The sequence below is a fragment of the Anolis sagrei genome, chromosome 5, assembly GCF_037176765.1.
Source record: "Anolis sagrei isolate rAnoSag1 chromosome 5, rAnoSag1.mat, whole genome shotgun sequence".
Taxonomy (NCBI): Eukaryota; Metazoa; Chordata; class Lepidosauria; order Squamata; family Dactyloidae; genus Anolis; species Anolis sagrei.
The window spans coordinates 194,672,241-194,692,436 of NC_090025.1; the positions used below are offsets into that span (position 1 = coordinate 194,672,241).

At 43.6% G+C, this 20,196-nt stretch overlaps 1 protein-coding gene across 1 annotated transcript in view; it reads right to left on the minus strand.

Annotated features, from left to right (window-relative positions):
• Positions 1 to 6,796, minus strand: part of LOC132775644 (carboxypeptidase A2-like) — a 29,014-nt gene extending 22,218 nt beyond the window's left edge. The window contains exons 1-3 of the mRNA XM_067469363.1: positions 6,695 to 6,796; positions 4,252 to 4,333; positions 1,522 to 1,656 (exon numbers count right to left, since the gene is read on the minus strand). Coding sequence (XP_067325464.1) covers positions 1,522 to 1,656; positions 4,252 to 4,333; positions 6,695 to 6,795 — 318 coding nt within the window. The 5' untranslated portion in view covers position 6,796. The remainder of the gene's footprint in view (positions 1 to 1,521; positions 1,657 to 4,251; positions 4,334 to 6,694) is intronic.
• Positions 6,797 to 20,196: the final 13,400 nt, after the last annotated feature.

The following is a 20,196-nucleotide window of genomic DNA, read 5'->3' on the forward strand; positions in this document are numbered from 1 at the left end:
ACAGTCTTTGATTTAGAGGCTTCAAAGGGAAAGCCAAGTTCTCATGAGAAAGGAAATTCACTCCCTTCTTCTGGCTCGAGATTGCAAGATAACTTGACACCTGTCGGGTCAATGAAAACAGCCGCAGTTTGGAGATAAGCCAGAACCGCAGGGAGGCTCAATGTTTACGTGGGTCCAAGGGAAAAGCCAAGTTCTCATGAGAAAGTTTCTGTCAGACCGAGAGAAGAAAATTCACTCCCTTTTCCTCCTGGCTCGAGCTTGGTTGGGTCAATGATAACAGCTGCAGTTTGGAGATAAGCCAGAACCACAGGGAGGCTCAATATTTACGTAGGTCTGAGAGAATCCGACAACTGAAACCAAAGATTAGAGTTAGCCGGAATCAGTTTTTTGGGATTTAAGAGTGCCTGTGAGGGGGATTTCTTTAGACCAAGCATCGTTTAGTATCAAGTATAAACCTCTTGGGTTTTCCAGTTTCCAGTGGTCTGGTCTCGAAGGGAATTTCTGGCTATTCAAGTGAGATTAGCAAGGGCCACATCATGAGGAGACAGGAAAGCCTAGAGAAGACAATTATGCTGGGGAAAGTGGAAGGCAAAAGGAAGAGGGGCCGACCAAGGGCAAGATGGATGGATGGCATCCTTGAAGTGACTGGACTGACCTTGAGGGAGCTGGGGGTGGTAACGGCCGACAGGGAGCTTTGGCGTGGGCTGGTCCATGAGGTCACGAAGAGTCGGAGACGACTGAACGAATGAACAACAACAACAATCTCACTTGAGAGTTTTCTGGACATTACTGCTTTGGATTTTCTACAAGCTTTCTGGACATTGCTGTTTGCTGTTTCATTTTGGCTTTTTCCCCCTTTTGACTTCTATCTATTTTATATTCTTCATTCAATAAAAAGGATTGTATTTTTCCTGAACCAAGGTGTGGTGTAGTAATGACAAGAGGGCCCTGTTTCCTGCTCTGGAGTGCAACACTACAACTCATAGAATCATAGAATCAAAGAGTTGGAAGAGACCTCATGGGTCATCCAGTCCAACCCCCTGCCAAGAAGCAGGAATATTGCATTCAAATCACCCCTGACAGATGGCCATCCAGCCTCTGCTTAAAAGCTTCCAAAGAAGGAGCCTCCACCACACTCCGGGGCAGAGAGTTCCACTGCTGAACGGCTCTCACAGTCAGGAAGTTCTTCCTAATGTTCAGATGGAATCTCCTCTCTTGTAGTTTGAAGCCATTGTTCCATTGCGTCCTAGTCTCCAAGGAAGCAGAAAACAAGCTTGCTCCCTCCTCCTCCCTGTGGCTTCCTCTCACATATTTATACATGGCTATCATATCTCCTCTCAGCCTTCTCTTCTTCAGGCTAAACATGCCCAGTTCCCTAAGCCGCTCCTCATAGGGCTTGTTCTCCAGACCCTTGATCGTTTTAGTCGCCCTCCTCTGGACACATAGGATTCTGTCCCATTTAGCCACCGTGCCTTCATTCTACAGTAGGGTTTCCCTGTAGGTTGGGGTCAGGATGTCTACCTGGACGTCTTCAACCATGACACAATACTTGATGCCACGGGATTCCAGGAAAACTTTGACATCTTGGAGGCAAGCGAAAGGCACTTGAACGTCCACGGGCTCATTCGGATACGACGGGAACCTCCAGAAGTCAACCTGGGAAAAGCAAAAGCAAAAATGAGGTTAGAAACCACTGAAGTAAAGGAAATGCTGGTGAAAATGTAGAGGCACAATGCCTTTAATTCCTAGTCTGTGTGAAAGTGCACATGTGTAATTATATAAGTCCCTATAGGTTACGTGCCAATTTACAACCCAGAACGGATAACGGTCTTGATTTTAGTATAGGTGCTGAAGTGGTGTGAGGTTTGAGAACGGACCTAGTGGAATACAGAGCAATCCTCAAGTTCCTTTACTTGGAAGGCCACATACCTGATATCAGAGGTGGACCACCCCCCCCCCCCCCCCAGGACTCTGTTGGTCAAGGGAATTCTGGGTGGGAAGTTTGGCCCAATTCTATTGTCGGTGGAGTTCAGAATGCTCTTTGATTGTAGGTGAACTATAAATCCCAGAAACCACAACTCCCAAATGTCAAGGTCTATCTTCCCCAAACTCTATCGATGTTCATATTTGAGCATATTGAGCATTCGTGCCAAGTCCAGATCCATCATTGTTTGAGTCCACAGTGCTTCCTGGATGTAGGTGAACTACAGCTCCAAAACGCAAGGTCAATACCCACCAAACCCTTCCAGTATTTTCTGTTGATCATGGGTGTTCTGGTGCCAAGTTTGGCCAAATTCCATCATTGGTAGGGTTCAGCATGCTCTTTGGAATTGGGCCAAACTTGGTCTCTCATCCCCGCTGAATGAATCATAGAATCATAGAATCAAAGAGTTGGAAGAGACCTCATGGGCCATCTAGTCCAACCCCATTCTGCCAAGAAGCAGGAATATTGCATTCAAATCACCCCTGACAGATGGCCATCCAGCCTCTGCTTAAAAGCTTCCAAAGAAGGAGCCTCCACCACACTCCGGGGCAGAGAGTTCCACTGCTGAACGGCTCTCACAGTCAGGAAGTTCTTCCTAATGTTCAGATGGAATCTCCTCACTTGTAGTTTGAAGCCATTGTTCCATTGCGTCCTAGTCTCCAAGGAAGCAGAAAACAAGCTTGCTCCCTCCTCCCTGTGGCTTCCTCTCACATATTTATACATGGCTATCATATCTCCTCTCAGCCTTCCCTTCTTCAGGCTAAACATGCCCAGTTCCCTAAGCCGCTCCTCATAGGGCTTGTTCTCCAGACCCTTGATCATTTTAGTCGCCCTCCTCTGGACACATTCCAGCTTGTCAATATCTCTCTTGAATTGTGGTGCCCAGAATTGGACATAATATTCCAGATGTGGTCTAACCAAAGCAGAATAGAGGGGTAGCATTACTTCCTTAGATCTAGACACTATGACATCCCCTTCCCCTCGTGGTTGGGAAAAATGTCCTTTGTGTCAAATTATTACCATGTCCATGGGTCCCCAATACTCAGGTGGCCTAGTCAAAAGACCCTCTGAAGTCCAAGGAAAGGGGCCATTTGTCTATTGTCCATGCTTAAGAGTTTCTGCAAAGTCAATTGTTTGAGAATGAAGACCCGGGAAGTTCTGCAATACATGAGTCCTGAGATGCTGGTCATAGTTAATGAAGAGGTCACCTTGCTTGATACAGACATACATATAATCATTGGGGATGTGGAGCATATACAGAGCTCATAAAGGAACAGGAGAGCATGCGGGGTTGGAAAAGATTGGCCTTTCGTGACAGGGTTTCCAGTAAATATAGCAGTTACCTTTTGTTATTGGCAAAACTTTACTCTTATCATAGAATCATAGAATCATAGAATCAAAGAGTTGGAAGAGACCTCCTGGGCCATCCAGTCCAACCCCACTCTGCCAAGAAGCAGGAATATTGCATTCAAATCACCCCTGACAGATGGCCATCCAGCCTCTGCTTAAAAGCTTCCAAAGAAGGAGCCTCCACCACACTCCGGGGCAGAGAGTTCCACTGCTGAACGGCTCTCACAGTCAGGAAGTTCTTCCTAATGTTCAGATGGAATCTCCTCTCTTGTAGTTTGAAGCCATTGTTCCATTGCGTCCTAGTCTCCAAGCAGAAAACAAGCTTGCTCCCTCCTCCCTGTGGCTTCCTCTCACATATTTATACATGGCTATCATATCTCCTCTCAGCCTTCTCTTCTTCAGGCTAAACATGCCCAGTTCCCTAAGCCGTTCCTCATAGGGCTTGTTCTCCAGACCCATATCATTCCAGCCTGATGCCCTTGGCAAAACTATGAATTCCCTGATTATAAATCATCTTTTATGGGGGGGGGGGGTCATGCTCGACAATAACTGCACCATCACACTACAAATCCCAGTATTCCAGCGCAGGGAGCCAGGGGAGCAAAAGTGGGACCAAAAAGCAATAAGCATGTAAAGTGGAAGCAACTTGATACCTCTTAATTGAGATGGCTCTATACCAGAGAGTTCTAGTTGCTCGCCAAACTTCAAATCCTAGTGTTAGACAGGATGTATCAGTGTCAGTTGAAGTCCTATTAAAGTGCTGTGGTTGCGTAAGATGTGCAATGACCTGGAATGTGTCCCTGTATCTTCCGCTTAATGACAAGCCTACCTTTCTTTGCCCGGAGTTTAATTGCAAAGCATTGAGTGATACTCGGAAAAGAGCAATTAGCAAACTCCTCCGTACGAAAACGACGCACCTGCAGAGGCTCCAGCACTCGGAGCTCTTTCAGCAGCTGGACCTGTTCTTCGTTGCACGGCTCCACCCGCAGAACCTGGTCCCTGCAATCACAAGATGTTTATTTATAATATGTGTGTGTGTTTGTGTGTATATATACATGTCATCCTCTCCTTTTTATCCTCCTCATTATCATCTTTCACCATCTCCATCTCATCTCTCTTCCGCTTCCTTTGCGATCTGTATTTGTTTAGGAAACTGGATGTTCCAGATATGGTTTAGGAGGATGATATAAGTATCACACTCTGGGTGCATCTTCTATCTCTCTACCTATCTACCTATCTACCTATCTACCTATCTACCTATCTACCTATCTACCTATCTACCTATCTACCTATCTACCTATCTACCTATCTATCTACCTATCTATCTATCTATCTATCTATCTATCTATCTATCTATCTATCCATCCATCCATCCATCCATCCATCCATCCATCTATCTATCTATCTAAAAATGCTCTGTTCGTTTTGAGTGGCATCATAACTCAAAATCCGTTGGACGAATTGCTGCCTAATTCAGCCACAAGACACCTACTAACCCAAGGAAAGAACATTGCTCAAAGAAAGCTCATTTTGTCATTTGGGAGTTGTACTTGCTGGGATTTATAGTTCACCTACCATCAAAGATTTTGGCCTGCATCAATAGGAGCAGAGTGTCTAGATCTAGGGAAGTAATGCTACCCCTCTATTCTGTTTTGGTTAGACCACATCTGGAATATTGTGTCCAATTCTGGGCACCACAATTCAAGAGAGATATTGACAAGCTGGAATGTGTCCAGAGGAGGGCGACTAAAATTATCAAGGGTCTGGAGAACAAGCCCTATGAGGAGCGGCTTAGGGAACTGGGCATGTTTAGCCTGAAGAAGAGAAGGCTGAGAGGAGATATGATAGCCATGTATAAATATGTGAGAGGAAGCCACAGGGAGGAGGAGGGAGCAAGCTTCCTTTCTGCTTCCCTGGAGACTAGGACGCAGAACAATGGCTTCATACTACAAGAGAGGAGATTCCATCTGAACATGAGGAAGAACTTCCTGACTGTGAGAGCCGTTCAGCAGTGGAACTCTCTGCCCCAGAGTGTGGTGGAGGCTCCTTCTTTGGAAGCTTTTAAACAGGGGCTGGATGGCCATCTGTCAGGGGGGATTTGAATGCAATATTCCTGCTTCTTGGCAGAATGGGGTTGGACTGGATGGCCCAGGAGGTCTCTTCCAACTCTTTGATTCTATGATTCTATGATTCTATGAAAGAACATTCTGAACTCCACCAATGATGGAACTGAACCAAACTTGGCACACAGGACTCCCATGACCAACAGAAAACACTAGAAGGGTTTGGTGGGCATTGACCTTGAGTTTTGGAGTTGTAGTTCACCTACATCCAGAGAGCTCTGTGGACTCAAACAATGAAGGATCTGGACCAACATTTTGTTGTAGATTTTCCGGGCTTCCTTTGCGATCTGCATTTGTTTAGGAAGCTGGATGTTCCAGATATGGTTTATGAGGACGATATAATTAGGTTTTTCGGGCTGTATGACAATGTCTCACAACCTCGCAACCTCTGAGGATGCCTGCCATAGATGCAGGCGAAATGTCAGGAGATAATGCTTCTGGAACATGGCCAGATAGCCCAAAAAAACCTACAACAACCCAGTGATTCTGGCCATGAAAGCCTTTGACCATATGATCTGGACCAAACTCGGCAAGGATACTCCATTTGCCTAAATATGAACACAGATGGGGTTTGGGGGGAAATAGACCCTGACATTTGAGAGTTGTTGCTACTGGGATTTATAGTGCACCATTCTGAACCCCATGAACAATACAATTGGGCCAAACTTTCCACACAGAACCCCCAAACTCTGAACCCCACCAACGATGGAATTGAACCAAACTTGGCACACAGTTCTCCCATGACCAACAAAAATACTGGAAGGGTTTGGTGGGCAGTGCCCTTTGGTTTTGGAGTTGTAGTTCACCTACATCCAGAGATCACTGTGGACACAAACAATGATGGATCTGGACCAAACTCTACACGAATACTAAATATGCCCAAATGTGAACACTGGTGGAGTTTGAGGAAAATAGAATCATGACATTTGGAAGTTGTAGTTGCTGGGATTTATAGCTCACCTACAATCACAGAGCATTCTGAACCCCACCAATAATAGAATTGGGCCAAGCCTCCCTCACAGAACCCCCATGTGGGCCACAGCAACGCGTGGCAGGGGACGGCTAGTTAAAATTGATAAAACATAAACGGAATGGTGAGCAATATATAATCCTAGAGCTGGAAGAGACCCTCAAAGGCCATCCAGTCCATCCCAACCTGTCAAGACCCCATCAGAGCCCTCCCAACAGATGGCCATATAGCTTACAAATCCCAAGAGGAGTGGAAAACACTACTCACCCAGCAAAGGTTTCCTGGCCCAACGTTGCCCCAAGGAGGGTTGCAAGAAGCAGAATTGCTCTCATGATGGAAAACTCATCCAAAAGTGGGGAAAAGCTCATGCAATATTTATATATTTGCATTGTCAAAAGTCATTTCCCAGAGAGGCTCCATGTGCTTGCGTTCCCATGCGCTGCCAAAAGGTTCAAGGCACCGGACTTGACAAATGTGTGTATTGTGTCTCCTCCGCAAGGTGTTGCTCACTGCAATACAGTGATAATTATATCATTATAAGAGGCAGCGGAAGCTGGCTGGCCGGAGAGGCAAACAAACAAAATACTTGTCTGGATGCATGGAAATGTTGTGCCTGCTAAGCATCTTATTCAGTACGTGCGAAAGAGATCTTGGAGTCCTTGTGGACAACAAGCTAAACATGAGCCAACAATGTGATGTGGCGGCAAAAAAAGCCAATGGGATTTTGGCCTGCATCAATAGGAGCATAGTATCTAGATCTAAGGAAGTCATGCTCCCCATGCTCTATTCTGCTTTGGTTAGACCACAACTGGAATATTGTGTGCAATTCTGGGCACCACAGTTCAAGAGAGATGTTGACAAACTGGAATGTGTCCAGAGGAGGGCAACTAAAATGATAAAGGGTCTGGAGAACAAGCCCTATGAGGAGCGGCTTAAGGAGCTGGGCATGTTTAGCCTGAAGAAGAGAAGGCTGAGAAGAGATATGATAGTGAAGTATAAATATGGAAGCCACAGGGAATAGGAAGCAAGCTTGTTTTCTGGTGCCCTGGAGACTAGGACGTGGAACAATGGCTTCAAACTACAAGAGAGGAGATTCCATCTGAACATGAGGAAGAACTTCCTGACTGTGAGAGCCGTTCAGCAGTGGAACTCTCTGCCCCGGAGTGTGGTGAAGGCTCCTTCTTTGGAAGCTTTTAAACAGAGGCTGGATGGCCATCTGTCAGGGGTGATTTGAATGCAATATTCCTGCTTCTTGGCAGAATGGGGTTGGACTGGATGGCCCAGGAGGTCTCTTCCAACTCTTTGATTCTATGATTCTACTTTATGATTTTGTGTAAGTTGTATCTTGCAACTGTGTACTGTATCTATCTATTTCTCATATATGACATGCATACAAACTGCTTCTTAATAATGTATCAAAATGTCAATTAGAAACAGCCATCCTTCTGTGACCCTATTGAGATAATCTCATGGGAATCGAAAAGGTTCGGCAAATCCCTCTGGCTATTTCCCAAACCAGGTAATCATCAGATTCATTGTGTATGTTGTGGCTCAATGCTAAGGAACCCTCAGGGTTGTAGTTTGGTGAGGGTTGTAGTTTGGTGAATCCTCCAGACCTCTTTGGCAGGAAAAGCTAAAGGCTGTATAAAACTACAACTCCCAGGAATCCATAGCAGTTAAAGTGGTGTCAAACCGAATTAATTCTACAGTGTAGGTGCATCCAAGGAAAATGCCAAACACAAAGGTATTCAGATAAGGATGGACAGCAGGGCCCAAGGCAAAATTACTCATTGCTTACACAATTGGTGGATCCGGTCCAAGCATTCCAGCATCAGCCTCCTCATTCATTTCATGCATTAAAACATCCATAAAAACCAGGCTTTAGGAATGCTTTCTGGCAGGACTATCCACATTATTTTTAAATTATGAGCTTTAAACTAAGAATTATTTTCATGTGTAAAATGTGACCTCTGTAGAGGATCATCTGCAGAGGATGTGTTCCCAAGGTTAGCATAGATATGTGACACTGGATAAAATTATGTCAGAAAAATTGAAACCTGTTCCTGGGTTGAAAGTGTTATTTCCTGTTTAATTGTGTGCCCCTTAGTTTGAAACTATTTGTTATGTTAGGGACCCCCTTTGCCGTTACACCCAGACGTTATAAAAATAAACTAAGATGTGCTTCTCTCTATGTCTGAGTGAACTGCGGGTGTCTTTCTTTAGAAGCTTGAGATATTCAACAATTGAGGCTATTAAAGGTTTTGAGCATCAAAAAAGGGATATTTATTCTTCAAAGTCCTTGCAGACTTGGCACAGCTTATCGAGGTTACAAAGAGAACAGTCAATAGTGAATCCACAGAGTTATTCTTTCTTTCCCTTCTCCTCCAGTCACTGAGTTAACTTTTCCCCAGAAGGCAGAGAAGATCCTGGAATCTTTTCACCCTAACCCTAAGCTGTTACTTTTTAGAAAAACCAGGTCTTGGACGACGAATTTGGATCACATTTGGATGATGAGGCGATCTGGGGTGGGTTTTTTGTGATAACTGTGTATTGATGTTTGTTTATTGCTAGAAATGGAATTGTGTAGTTTAACTGTTATGATATATTGATTACTGCTGTTTTTTACTGTCTCTGTTCATAGAATCATAGAATCAAAGAGTTGGAAGAGACCTCATGGGCCATCCAGTCCAACCCCATTCTGCCAAGAAGCAGGAATATTGCATTCAAATCACCCCTGACAAATGGCCATCCAGCCTCTGCTTAAAAGCTTCCAAAGAAGGAGCCTCCACCACACTCCGGGGCAGAGAGTTCCACTGCTGAACGACTCTCACAGTCAGGAAGTTCTTCCTAATGTTCAGATGGAGTCTCCTCTCTTGTAGTTTGAAGCCATTGTTCCGCGTCCTAGTCTCCAAGGAAGCAGAAAACAAGCTTGCTCCCTCCTCCTCCCTGTGGCTTCCTCTCACATATTTATACATGGCTATCATATCCCCTCTCAGCCTTCTCTTCTTCAGGCTAAACATGCCCAGTTCCCTAAGCCGCTCCTCATAGGGCTTGTTCTCCAGACCCTTGATCATTTTAGTCGCCCTCCTCTGGACACATTCCAGCTTGTCAATATCTCTCTTGAATTGTGGTGCCCAGAATTGGACACAGTATTCCAGATGTGGTCTAACCAAAGCAGAATAGAGGGGTAGCATTACTTCCCTAGATCTAGACACTATGCTCCTCTTGATGCAGGCCAAAATCCCATTGGCTTTTTTTGCTGCCACATCACATTCCTGGCTCATGTTTAACTTGTTGTCCACGAGGACTCCAAGATCTTTTTCACACGTACTGCTCTCGAGCCAGGCGTCATTGTCCCCCATTCTGTATCTTTGCATTTCATTTTTTCTGCCAAAGTGGAGTATCTTGCATTTGTCACTGTTGAACTTCATTTTGTTAGTTTTGGCCCATCTCTCTAATCTGTCAAGATCGTTTTGAATTCTGCTCCTGTTGTTTGCTTTCTGGAAACCGCTGTGAGTCGCCCTCGGGCTTGAGATACAGCGGTATACAAGAATAGTAAATAAATAAATAAATAAATAAATAATAAATATCTATGCTCAAGGTTAGTTCTGGAGATAAAGCAATGAAGTCTCTCTCTATATATCTATATATATGGCCCATGAGGTCTCTTCCAAATCTATGATTCTAAAGCAATGGTTCTCAAACTTCCTAATGCCGTGACCCCTTAATACAGTTTCTCATGTTGTGCTGACCCCCAATGATAAAATTATTTTTGTTGCAAAACTGTCATTTTGCTGCTGTTATCAATCGTCATGTAAATATCTGATTTGCAGGGCGTATGTTCATTCACTGGACCAAATTTGGCAGAAATGCGAGATACACCCAAATTTGAATACTGGTGGGGTGGGAAGGGTTTGTTATTTGGGAGTTGTAGTTGCTGGGATTTATAGTTCACCTACAATCAAAGAGGATTATGAACTCCACCAATGATGACATTGAACCAAACTTGACAAACAGAACATCCATAAACAACAAAAAATACTGGGAAGGTTTGGTTAGTAGTGGCCTTGAGTTTTGGAGTTGTAGTTCACCTACATCCAAAGAGCACTGTGACTCAAACGATGATGGATCTGGACTAAACTTGGCAGAAATACTCAATATTTCCAAATGTGAACACTGGTGGAGTTGGGGGAAAATAGACCTTGACATTTGGGTGTTGTACTGTAGTTGCTGGGAGTTGTAGTTCACCTACATCCAGAGAGCACTCTGGACTCAAACAATGATGTATGTGGACCCAACTTGGAACAAATACTAAATATGCAGAAATGTGAACACAGGTGGAATTTGGGGAAAATAGACCTTGACATTTGGGAGTTGTACTGTAGTTGCTGGGATTTATAGTTCACCTACAATCAAAGAGCATTCTGAATCGCACCAATGATAGAATTTGGCCAAACTTCCCACAGAGAACCCCCATGACCAATAGAAAATACTGTGTTTTCTGATGGTCTTTGGTGACCCCTCTGAAACCCCCGCATGACCCCCCTAGGGGTCCCGACCCCCAGGTTGAGAAACGCTGTTCTAAAGGAATTAGGTACTGATAAGCGAGGGAGATATTTTACAACACCACTGTTGAAATTCAGCCTGTGATTGTGTCTAATGATCAGAGTACTCTGGATGTTGGGAGTGACAATGAGATTCATGTTTCTAATGATGAGGTTGCTCCAGATGCAGAGAATGACAATGGGATTCCTGTTCAAAGTGATTTTTCTGATGAGAATGTTCCTGATGGGTTTGGGGATGATGGTCTGTTCCCTGGGCCTGAATTGCTACCAGAGAATTCCCAAGCCTTTGAGCACCTGGGCCAGCTGCAGAAATTAATGAACCAGTAGAGAGGAGAAATGCTTTCAGTCAGCACAGACAAACAAACCAAGCTCTCAGGCACTCTGCCAGATTGTGAAAGAGATTGATAACAGAGTCAAGGATGAAAAGAAATCCATTCCTGGCCACTTGGGATATAGAGTAGATTACGGGATAAAAGTGTCAAGTACAGAATCTGTAGCCAGATGAAGCAATGTTGGAATTGAGTCAAGACATTGTCCCAGGTCCCTGGAAGCCTTGCCTTGGGTAGATTCCTGTGCTAAGTGCCTCACCTTTGGAGAGTAGCTACACAACCTTAAACTATTGCTCCCCTCAACTTTATTGTCCCTGGAGTACACTTCCCTCCTTATATGAAGACCTGTTTTTTACAACCCCGTTTCTTCATGAGCTCTCCCTCGCAAATCTGCTCCTCCTTTATCTCACCCTGAGTTTTTAGAATTTTAGAGTTTTTAGAATTTTAGAGTTTTTAGCATTTTAGAGTTTTTAGCTCATTGTCATCGTGATTGTGGATATTGTATTGGTATATTGCTTATTGTAGTCATATGTTTTATGTATTTTGTTGTGTTGTTGCTTGTGTTTTGGTTTTATTTTATTGTCATTTTCTGTTTGGGCCTGGCCTCGTGTAAGCCGCCCCTATTCCTTGTTGGGGGAGATGGTGGCGGGGTATAAATAATGATGATGATGATGATGATGATGATTATTATTATTATTATTATTATTATTCGATTCATGCTCAAGTTTTGGGATTTTACCTTGGAAGTTTCTGTATTTGTTTTTTTATGAACTCTGATGGACTAATTTTCTAGATTATTTTTTTCTGCTTATCTTTCTACCTAATTGGTGATTTTCTACCTAATAGGGGTGATTTGAATGCAATATTCCTGCTTCTTGGCAGGGGGTTGGACTGGATGGCCCATGAGGTCTCTTCCAACTCTTTGATTCTATGATTCTATGATTCCATGATAATTGGATTTACCTATTTTTGTGGAGTGTTTTTCACTGCTACTGCTTTTAACATATCTTCAATAAACTGCTTGCATTTTTACTCAGCTGTGTGGTTTTTAAAGTCGGAGGGCTTTCCCTGCCTGGAGTGCAACAACCATAAAGAAAAAAAGATCAAAAAATACCAGGAACCAAAAGTAGAAAAATTAGGCACCGCTAAAACAAGTGGGGAACATATTCTACGACACCAGGGGGAAAAAAAATCAGAAAATGCTCGGTGACTAAAAGGAAGGAGGAAATCCTGATGGCTCTTCATCATAGAGAATGGAGCGACAGCACCCCCGTGTGGCTGGATTTGAGCACAACCTCCATGGTGCCAAAAAGCTGGATGTCAACACAACATACCTCCTTTCTGTTCCTATCTGTCTTTTGTCCTGTACAAAACAGCACTGAATGTTTGCCGTGTTTGTGTATTGTGATCTGCCCTGAGTCCCTTTCGGGAGATAGGATGGAATATAAATAAAGTGTTGTTAGGTTCTTGTGGGTTTTTTCGGGCTATAGGGCCATGTTCCAGAGGCATTTCTCCTGACGTTTCGCCTGCATCTATGGCAAGCATCCTCAGAGGTAGTGAGGTCTGTTGGCATTAGGACAATGGGTTTATATATATGTGGAATGGCTGGGGTGGGGCAAAGGACTCTTCTCTGCTAGAGCTAGGTGTGAATGTTTCAGCTGACCACCTTCATTAGCATTTGGAGGCCTGCCTGAGCCTGGGAAAACCTTTTGTTGAGAGGTGTTAAGATGTGCCTGGCTGTTTCCTCTCTGCTGTTTTGCAAAGTGTTGTTGTTGTTGTTGTTATGTTATATTATTATTCTCTTCTTAGTGTATTTCTATTTTAAAGCAATAGGACACGGTACCAAAAGACGTGATATTGCAAGGTCCAGATTGGTTTATTTTAAGTCTTGATGTTTTCACCATCCGCAGATATACCACCGCTACTTTGTGGGGCATGCTGTTTTTGATGTTGTCCCTTCCATATTAGTTGCACTTTGCAACACTGCCCCCCCCCCCCCCAAATTTAATCTGCTTCTATAGTATCCTGGGAATTCACAGTTTGGCTGGTGGGAACTACAGATCCCAGAAATGTGTAAGAAAAGAGTTACAAGAGTGCAAGAACTGCGAGTCTCGGAAGCGGTGGAAACGGGCTACTCCTGGTCAAAGAAGTGCTGTGCGAGCCACTCCCTGGTCCGCCGGGCTTTGCACCGGGGGCATTCCTTCTTCCGGACCCAGGTCTCTCGTTGGGCCTTGGGCTTCTTCTCGGCCTTGGGGGACTTCCGGCTGGAGATGCTGCCACCACCGCTGTCCTGCTCCTCCTTCGCCCGGCTCCATTGCTTTTTCCGAGAGGACTTATGTGAGGCGCGGCTCTGCGATTCGGAGGAGATGCAATCAGAGAAGGCTGGCAGGGCAAGGTTGGAGGCACACGCACTCATTTTCTTCTTTATGCAACGGCAGGCACAAAGATTCTCGTTCTGCTGTCCACCAAAGAGCTTCTTGAAGAGTCCACAGAAGGCCAAAGTGGCCTCACACTCACACCGGCACCCCGAGGGCCCTAAGAGAGAGAGAGGGAAGAGGCTGAGTTTTTGAGGGTCTGTTTTTAGAAGCCAGCTGCATTAAACCACTTCTGATTGAAAGGTCATGAAGTGCCAGCGCTCGTTGCAAGGGAAGATTAAAGACCTTGCAAAACTACAGCTGCCAGGATTTCATAGCATTGAGCCGTAGTAGTTAAAGTGGTGTCAAACTGTATTAATTCCACAGTGGAGATGGACCCAAACATAAACATATACTGTGCTGGTACGGCACATTTTCTTTCTATTTAATGTTTGCATGCATTCCAAGGTTTCAGGGGTTTTGCAAAAAAGTGACTTCCCTTGGTTTGCAGTTATAGGGCTAGCCACCTGTCTATCATTGTTGTGTTTGGTTCTGCCCCTTTCCCCAGGGATCCGGGGAGGAGAGGGAGCCATTTTTAGTTCAGTCTTATAGAAGGAAACTAAGCTATAGGACGTGGACCAGCTTCACCTGCAAAAGCAGAGAGATATTGACAAGCTGGAATGTGTCCAGAGGAGGGCGTCTATAATGATAAAGGGTCTGGAGAACAAGCCCTATGAGGAGCGGCTTAAGGAGCTGGGAATGTTTAGCCTGAAGAAGAGAAGGCTGAGAGGAGACATGATAGCCATGTATAAATATGTGAGAGGAAGCCACAGGGAGGAGGAGGGAGCAAGCTTGTTTTCTGCTTCCCTGGAGACTAGGACGCGGAACAATGGCTTCAAACTACAAGAGAGGAGATTCCACCTGAACATGAGGAAGAACTTTCTGACGGTGAGAGCTGTTCAGCAGTGGAACTCTCTGCCCCGGAGTGTGGTGGAAGCTCCTTCTATGGAAGCTTTTAAACAGAGGCTGGATGGCCATCTGTCAGGGGTGATTTGAATGCAATATTCCTGCTTCTTGGCAGAATGGGGTTGGACTGGATGGCCCATGAGGTCTCTTCCAACTCTTTGATTCTAGGATTCTATGATTTCTTAAGAATTTCCGGGGGGAAAGTCCCAAAGTTTACAGCCTCTCAGCCTTACAGCATCTGAGGGAAACAGGCCTGAAAGGTTTCTGAAGAAATTCCGGGGGGAAACCGTTTTACAGACCCAAAGAACTCCAGCTGGAGAATCTACAAGCCTTGACTGGTAGGTCTACTCGGTGCCCAAGAAGCAGTTTGGATCCGGTAGTAGAACCCACATCAGCATGTCATGATGTTTTTACCTTTGACCTCTTTCTGGATCTTGCACGATATCGGTTTACAGAATTTTTTTCTGTAGATCTGTGTTGAGAAAATAGAAAAAACAATTCATTAATGCATTTATTTATTATTTATTTATTTACAGTATTTATATACTGCATTTCTCACCCCTGAGGGGACTCAAAGCAGTTTACACATAAATAATGGCAAGATTCAATGCCTTATGTTGGGCACTGATACAATGCCAATACAAACAATTACAATAGTATTGTCGAAGGCTTTCATGGCCGGAATCACTGGGTTGTTGTAGGTTTTTTCGGGCTATATGGCCCTGGTCTAGAGGCATTCTCTCCTGACGTTTTGCCTGCATCTATGGCAAACATCCTCAGACGTAGTGAGGTCTGTTGGAACTAGAAAAAAGGGTTTATATATCTGTGGAATGACCAGGGTGGGACAAAGGACTCTTGTCTGCTGGAGCTAGGTGTGAGTTTTTCAACTGGCCACATTTATTAGCATATAATGGCATGACAGTGCCTGAAACAATCTTTTGTTGAAACGTGATTAGATCTCCTTGTTTGTTTCCTCTCTGTTGTTGTGCTGTTGTAATTTTAGAGTTTTTTTTAAATACTGGTAGCCAGATTTTCTTCATTTTTTAATACTGGTAGCCAGATTTTGTGCTCTTGTAATTTTGTTCAAAATTACAACAGCACAACAACAGAGAGGAAACACTCACGAAAAGCCAATCCGGGTCAATAACATGCAAACGATCATCAGATTCAAACTGCAGGTGCCAAACATGAAACTGGCAACAGCAAGTCACACAGCACCCAAAACACAAACGCACACCAACACCTTGCCTTCTGCAAGGACTCCTTACCCTAGAACCCACTTTTATTTACAACTCATCATCAGAAGATGAACTGACCACCACCCCATCATTATTCCCCGCAGCTGCTTCCAGCTCTTCACGTGAGCCCCCTTGTCTTTCCCTCCAAATCCTCCATCTCCTGTCATGACTTAGGTCTCCCCAAGACTCAGTTAGATCCCCTGATTGCCAGTCTTCACCCCCAGAGAACCCCATAAAGGTATCACTAGTTGTTGGCTCCTCACAAATAGCTTGCACTTCTCTTATCTTAGTCCAATCCATGGTGTCTCCTTCTTCTCCTTCACTCATTGACCCATCATCCCCAGATAATCCTTCAAACGACTCCTCATCTGTAGGCGCTGTAAATATGTCCTGGATCCTCTTTCTCTGCTGCTCATCATCAGATTCCTGCTCCTGAGTAACCCTTTTTCCCCTTCTGGCACCCACACTACTGTTTGTAACGTTACTCACAGGCTCTACTACAACAAATTCGGTGAGTTTACTTCCATTTCTATTATTTTTCAACCAATTCTTAAACCATTGTTCTGTGTACAATGGAATCATGATGGTTTTATTTCACTCAATCTGTCCATCATCTTTTCCTTCTTCATCCATGTAGTCTCGTCCAACTCTCTATGATGCTAGGACAGGGATCGTGCAAAGAAGGTCCTCTTACCAGTTCGACACCCACGTAGATCACCTTTACGAGGCTAACCACCAGGCAATAATAGAGCATGATTTCCCCCGTCCACCAGCACAGGGCTTCTTCCTCCATCTCCCTGGCCTCACAACCCGCAAGATCCTCCTGGGCCGCAAGGTCCTCCTGGGGCACCGAGGCAGCCTCTACCATAGGGATGTGTCCAACGGAGGCTGAGTTCGAATGGTACCAGGAGTACAAGACAGGGAACGCCATCCGGACGGGAAACAGGGTGCAAAAATAGCCAAACGTTCACGGGAGAAAGGCAATGGCTGCCCAGCCGGCATCCTGGCCACTTCAGGGTTGGCAGCAGGTTTTTCCTGGAAGAATTAGAATCCACTTCTCGCATCATAATTGGAACCATGGGAACCAGGCTGGTTCCTTCCTCTCTGCTGTTTTGCTGTTGTAATTTTAGAGTGTTTAAATACTGGTAGCCAGATTTTGTTCATTTTCATGGTGTCCTCCTTTCTACTGAAATTGTCCACATGCTTGTGGATTTCAATGGCTCCTCTGTGTAGTCTAACATGGTGGTTGTTGGTGTGGTCCAGCATTTCTGTGTTCTCAAATAATATGCTGTGTCCAGTCTGGTTCATCAGGTTCTCTACTGTAAAATTACAACAGTAAAACAGCAGAGAGGAAACAACCAGGCACATCTTAACACCTCTCAAGAAAAGATTTCCCCAGGCTCAGCCAGGCCTTCAAATGCTAATGAAGGTGGTCAGTTGAAACATTCACACTTAGCTCCAGCAGACAAGAGTCCTTTGTCCCACCCTGGTCATTCCACAGATATATAAACCCACTTTTCTAGTTCCAACAGATTCACTACCTCTGAGGATGCTTGCCATAGATGCAGGCAAAACGTCAGGAGAGAATGCCTCTATGACATGGCCATATAGCCCGAAAAAACCCACAAGAACCTAATAAATATATTGCCGAAACAATAAATATATCGATTATATATATAGAATATATATTATGGAAACATATATATTAAATACATAGAATAAATATTAGGCTCATATATATATATATATATATATATATATATATATATATGAGCCATATATATATATATATATATATATATATATATATATGAGCCAATGGAAATTATATATATATATAACTGAAATAATAAATCTATAGATTACACGTACAAATATATTGCTGAAATAATAGATATAGAATAAATATATAGAATAAATATAATCTATAGAATACACTTACAAATATATTGCGGAAATAATAAATGTGGAATAAATATATAGAATAAATATTTGGCTGAAACCATATATACACATATAATAAATATATTGCTGAAATATTCTATATATATACATATATATATATATATATATATATGTTGTTGTTCATTCGTTCAGTTGTTTCTGACTCTTCGTGACCTCATGGACCAGACCACGCCAGAGCTCCCTGTCGGCCGTCACCACCCCCAGCTCCTTCAAGGTCAGTCCAGTCACTTCAAGGATGCCATCCATCCATCTTGCCCTTGGTCGGCCCCTCTTCCTTTTGCCTTCCACTTTCCCCAGCATCATTGTCTTCTCTAGGCTTTGCTGTCTCCTCATGATGTGGCCAAAGGACTTCCACTTTGTCTCTAGTCTCCTTCCCTCCAGTGAGCAGCCGGGCTTTCTTTCCTGGAGGATGGACTGGTTGGATCTTCTCGCAGTCCAAGGCACTCTCAGCACTTTCCTCCAACACCACAGCTCAAAAGCATCTATCTTCCTTCACTCAGCCTTCCCTCAGGTCCAGCTCTCACATCCGTAGGTGACTACAGGGGAGACCATGGCTTTGACTAGGCAATGGATCTTGGTTGCCAGTCTGATGTCTCTACTCTTCACTATTTTATCGAGACTGGACATTGCTCTCCTCCCAAGAAGGAAGCGTCTTCTGATTTCCTGGCCACAGCCTGCATCTGCACTCATCTTTGCACCTAGAAATACAAAGCCTGTCACGGCCTCCACGTTTTCTCCCTCTATTTCCCAGTTGTCAATCATTCTTGTTGCCATAATCTTGGTTTTTTTGACGTTTAGCTGCAACCCGGCTTTTGCGCTTTCTTCTTTCACCTTGATTAGAAGGCTCCTCAGCTCCTCCTCGCTTTTGGCCATCAGAGTGGTGTCATCTGCATATCTGAGGTTGTGAATGTTTCTTCCAGCCATTTTCACCCCAGCTTTGCATTCCTCCAGCCCCGCACATCCTCGCATGATGTGTTCTGCATACAGGTTAAAAAGGTTGGGTGAGAGGATGCAGCCTTGCCGGACGCCTTTCCCAATCTTGAACCCGTCTCCTGTTCCGTGGTCAGTTCTGACTGTGGCTCCTTGGTCCTTGTACAGATTCCTCAGGAGAGAGGGAAGGGGGCTCTATATATATATAGACTACATGTATTGCCGAAACAATATATAGAATATATATTGCAGAAACAAATATACAGAATATTTGGCTGAAACTATATAACCAATATATAGATAGATAGATAGATAGATAAAATATATTGGTGAAACAATAAATCTATAATTACATATACAGATATATTGCAGAATTAATCATTTATTCCTGTGTTTGTGTATATATGTGTGTGTGTGTGTATGTGTGTGTGTATTTACATATAGATATATTGCAGAATTAATCATCTGTGTTTGTGTATGTGTGTGTATGTATATGTATGTATGTGTGTTTGTGTATATATGTGTGTGTTTATATGTGTGTGTATGTATGTGTGTGTGTGTATTTACATATAGATATATTGCAGAATTAATCATCTGTGTTTGTGTGTGTGTGTGTATGTATATGTATGTGTGTGTGGTGTGTGTGTATATATGTGTGTGTATATATGTGTGTGTATGTATGTGTGTGTGTATTTACATATAGATATATTGCAGAATTAATCATCTGTGTTTGTGTGTGTGTGTGTATGTATATGTATGTGTGTGTGGTGTGTGTGTATATATGTGTGTGTAAATATGTGTGTGTATGTATGTGTGTGTGTGTATTTACATATAGATATATTGCAGAATTAATCATCTGTGTTTGTGTATGTGTGTGTATGTATATGTATGTATGTGTTTGTGTGTATATATGTGTGTGTTTATATGTGTGTGTATGTATGTGTGTGTATTTACATATAGATATATTGCAGAATTAATCATGTGTGTTTGTGTATGTGTGTGTATGTATATGTATGTGTGTGTGGTGTGTGTATTTGTGTATATATGTGTGTGTGTGCATATGTGTGTGTATGTATGTGTGTGTGTGTATTTACATATAGATATATTGCAGAATTAATCATCTGTGTTTGTGTATGTGTGTGTGTATGTATGTATATGTATGTGTAACAACAACAACTATGATGTTTAGTGAGGAAAGATTCCCTTTCAAATGAATTCTTTCAGTTGAACATATAGGAAAGGAGCGACTGCGCATGCGCCACCTTCTTCGCGCCGTTTTTGTGTTTCAAATTCTCTTCAACTGGGGCGGACTGCGCAGGCGCCGGGAGCAGAAACGGCCCCGCCTCCTTCTAACCATGGCAACCAAAGGGGAGGAGACAAACAGAAGGAAGCAAGCCCCGCCCACCGGCGCCCAAGCCACGC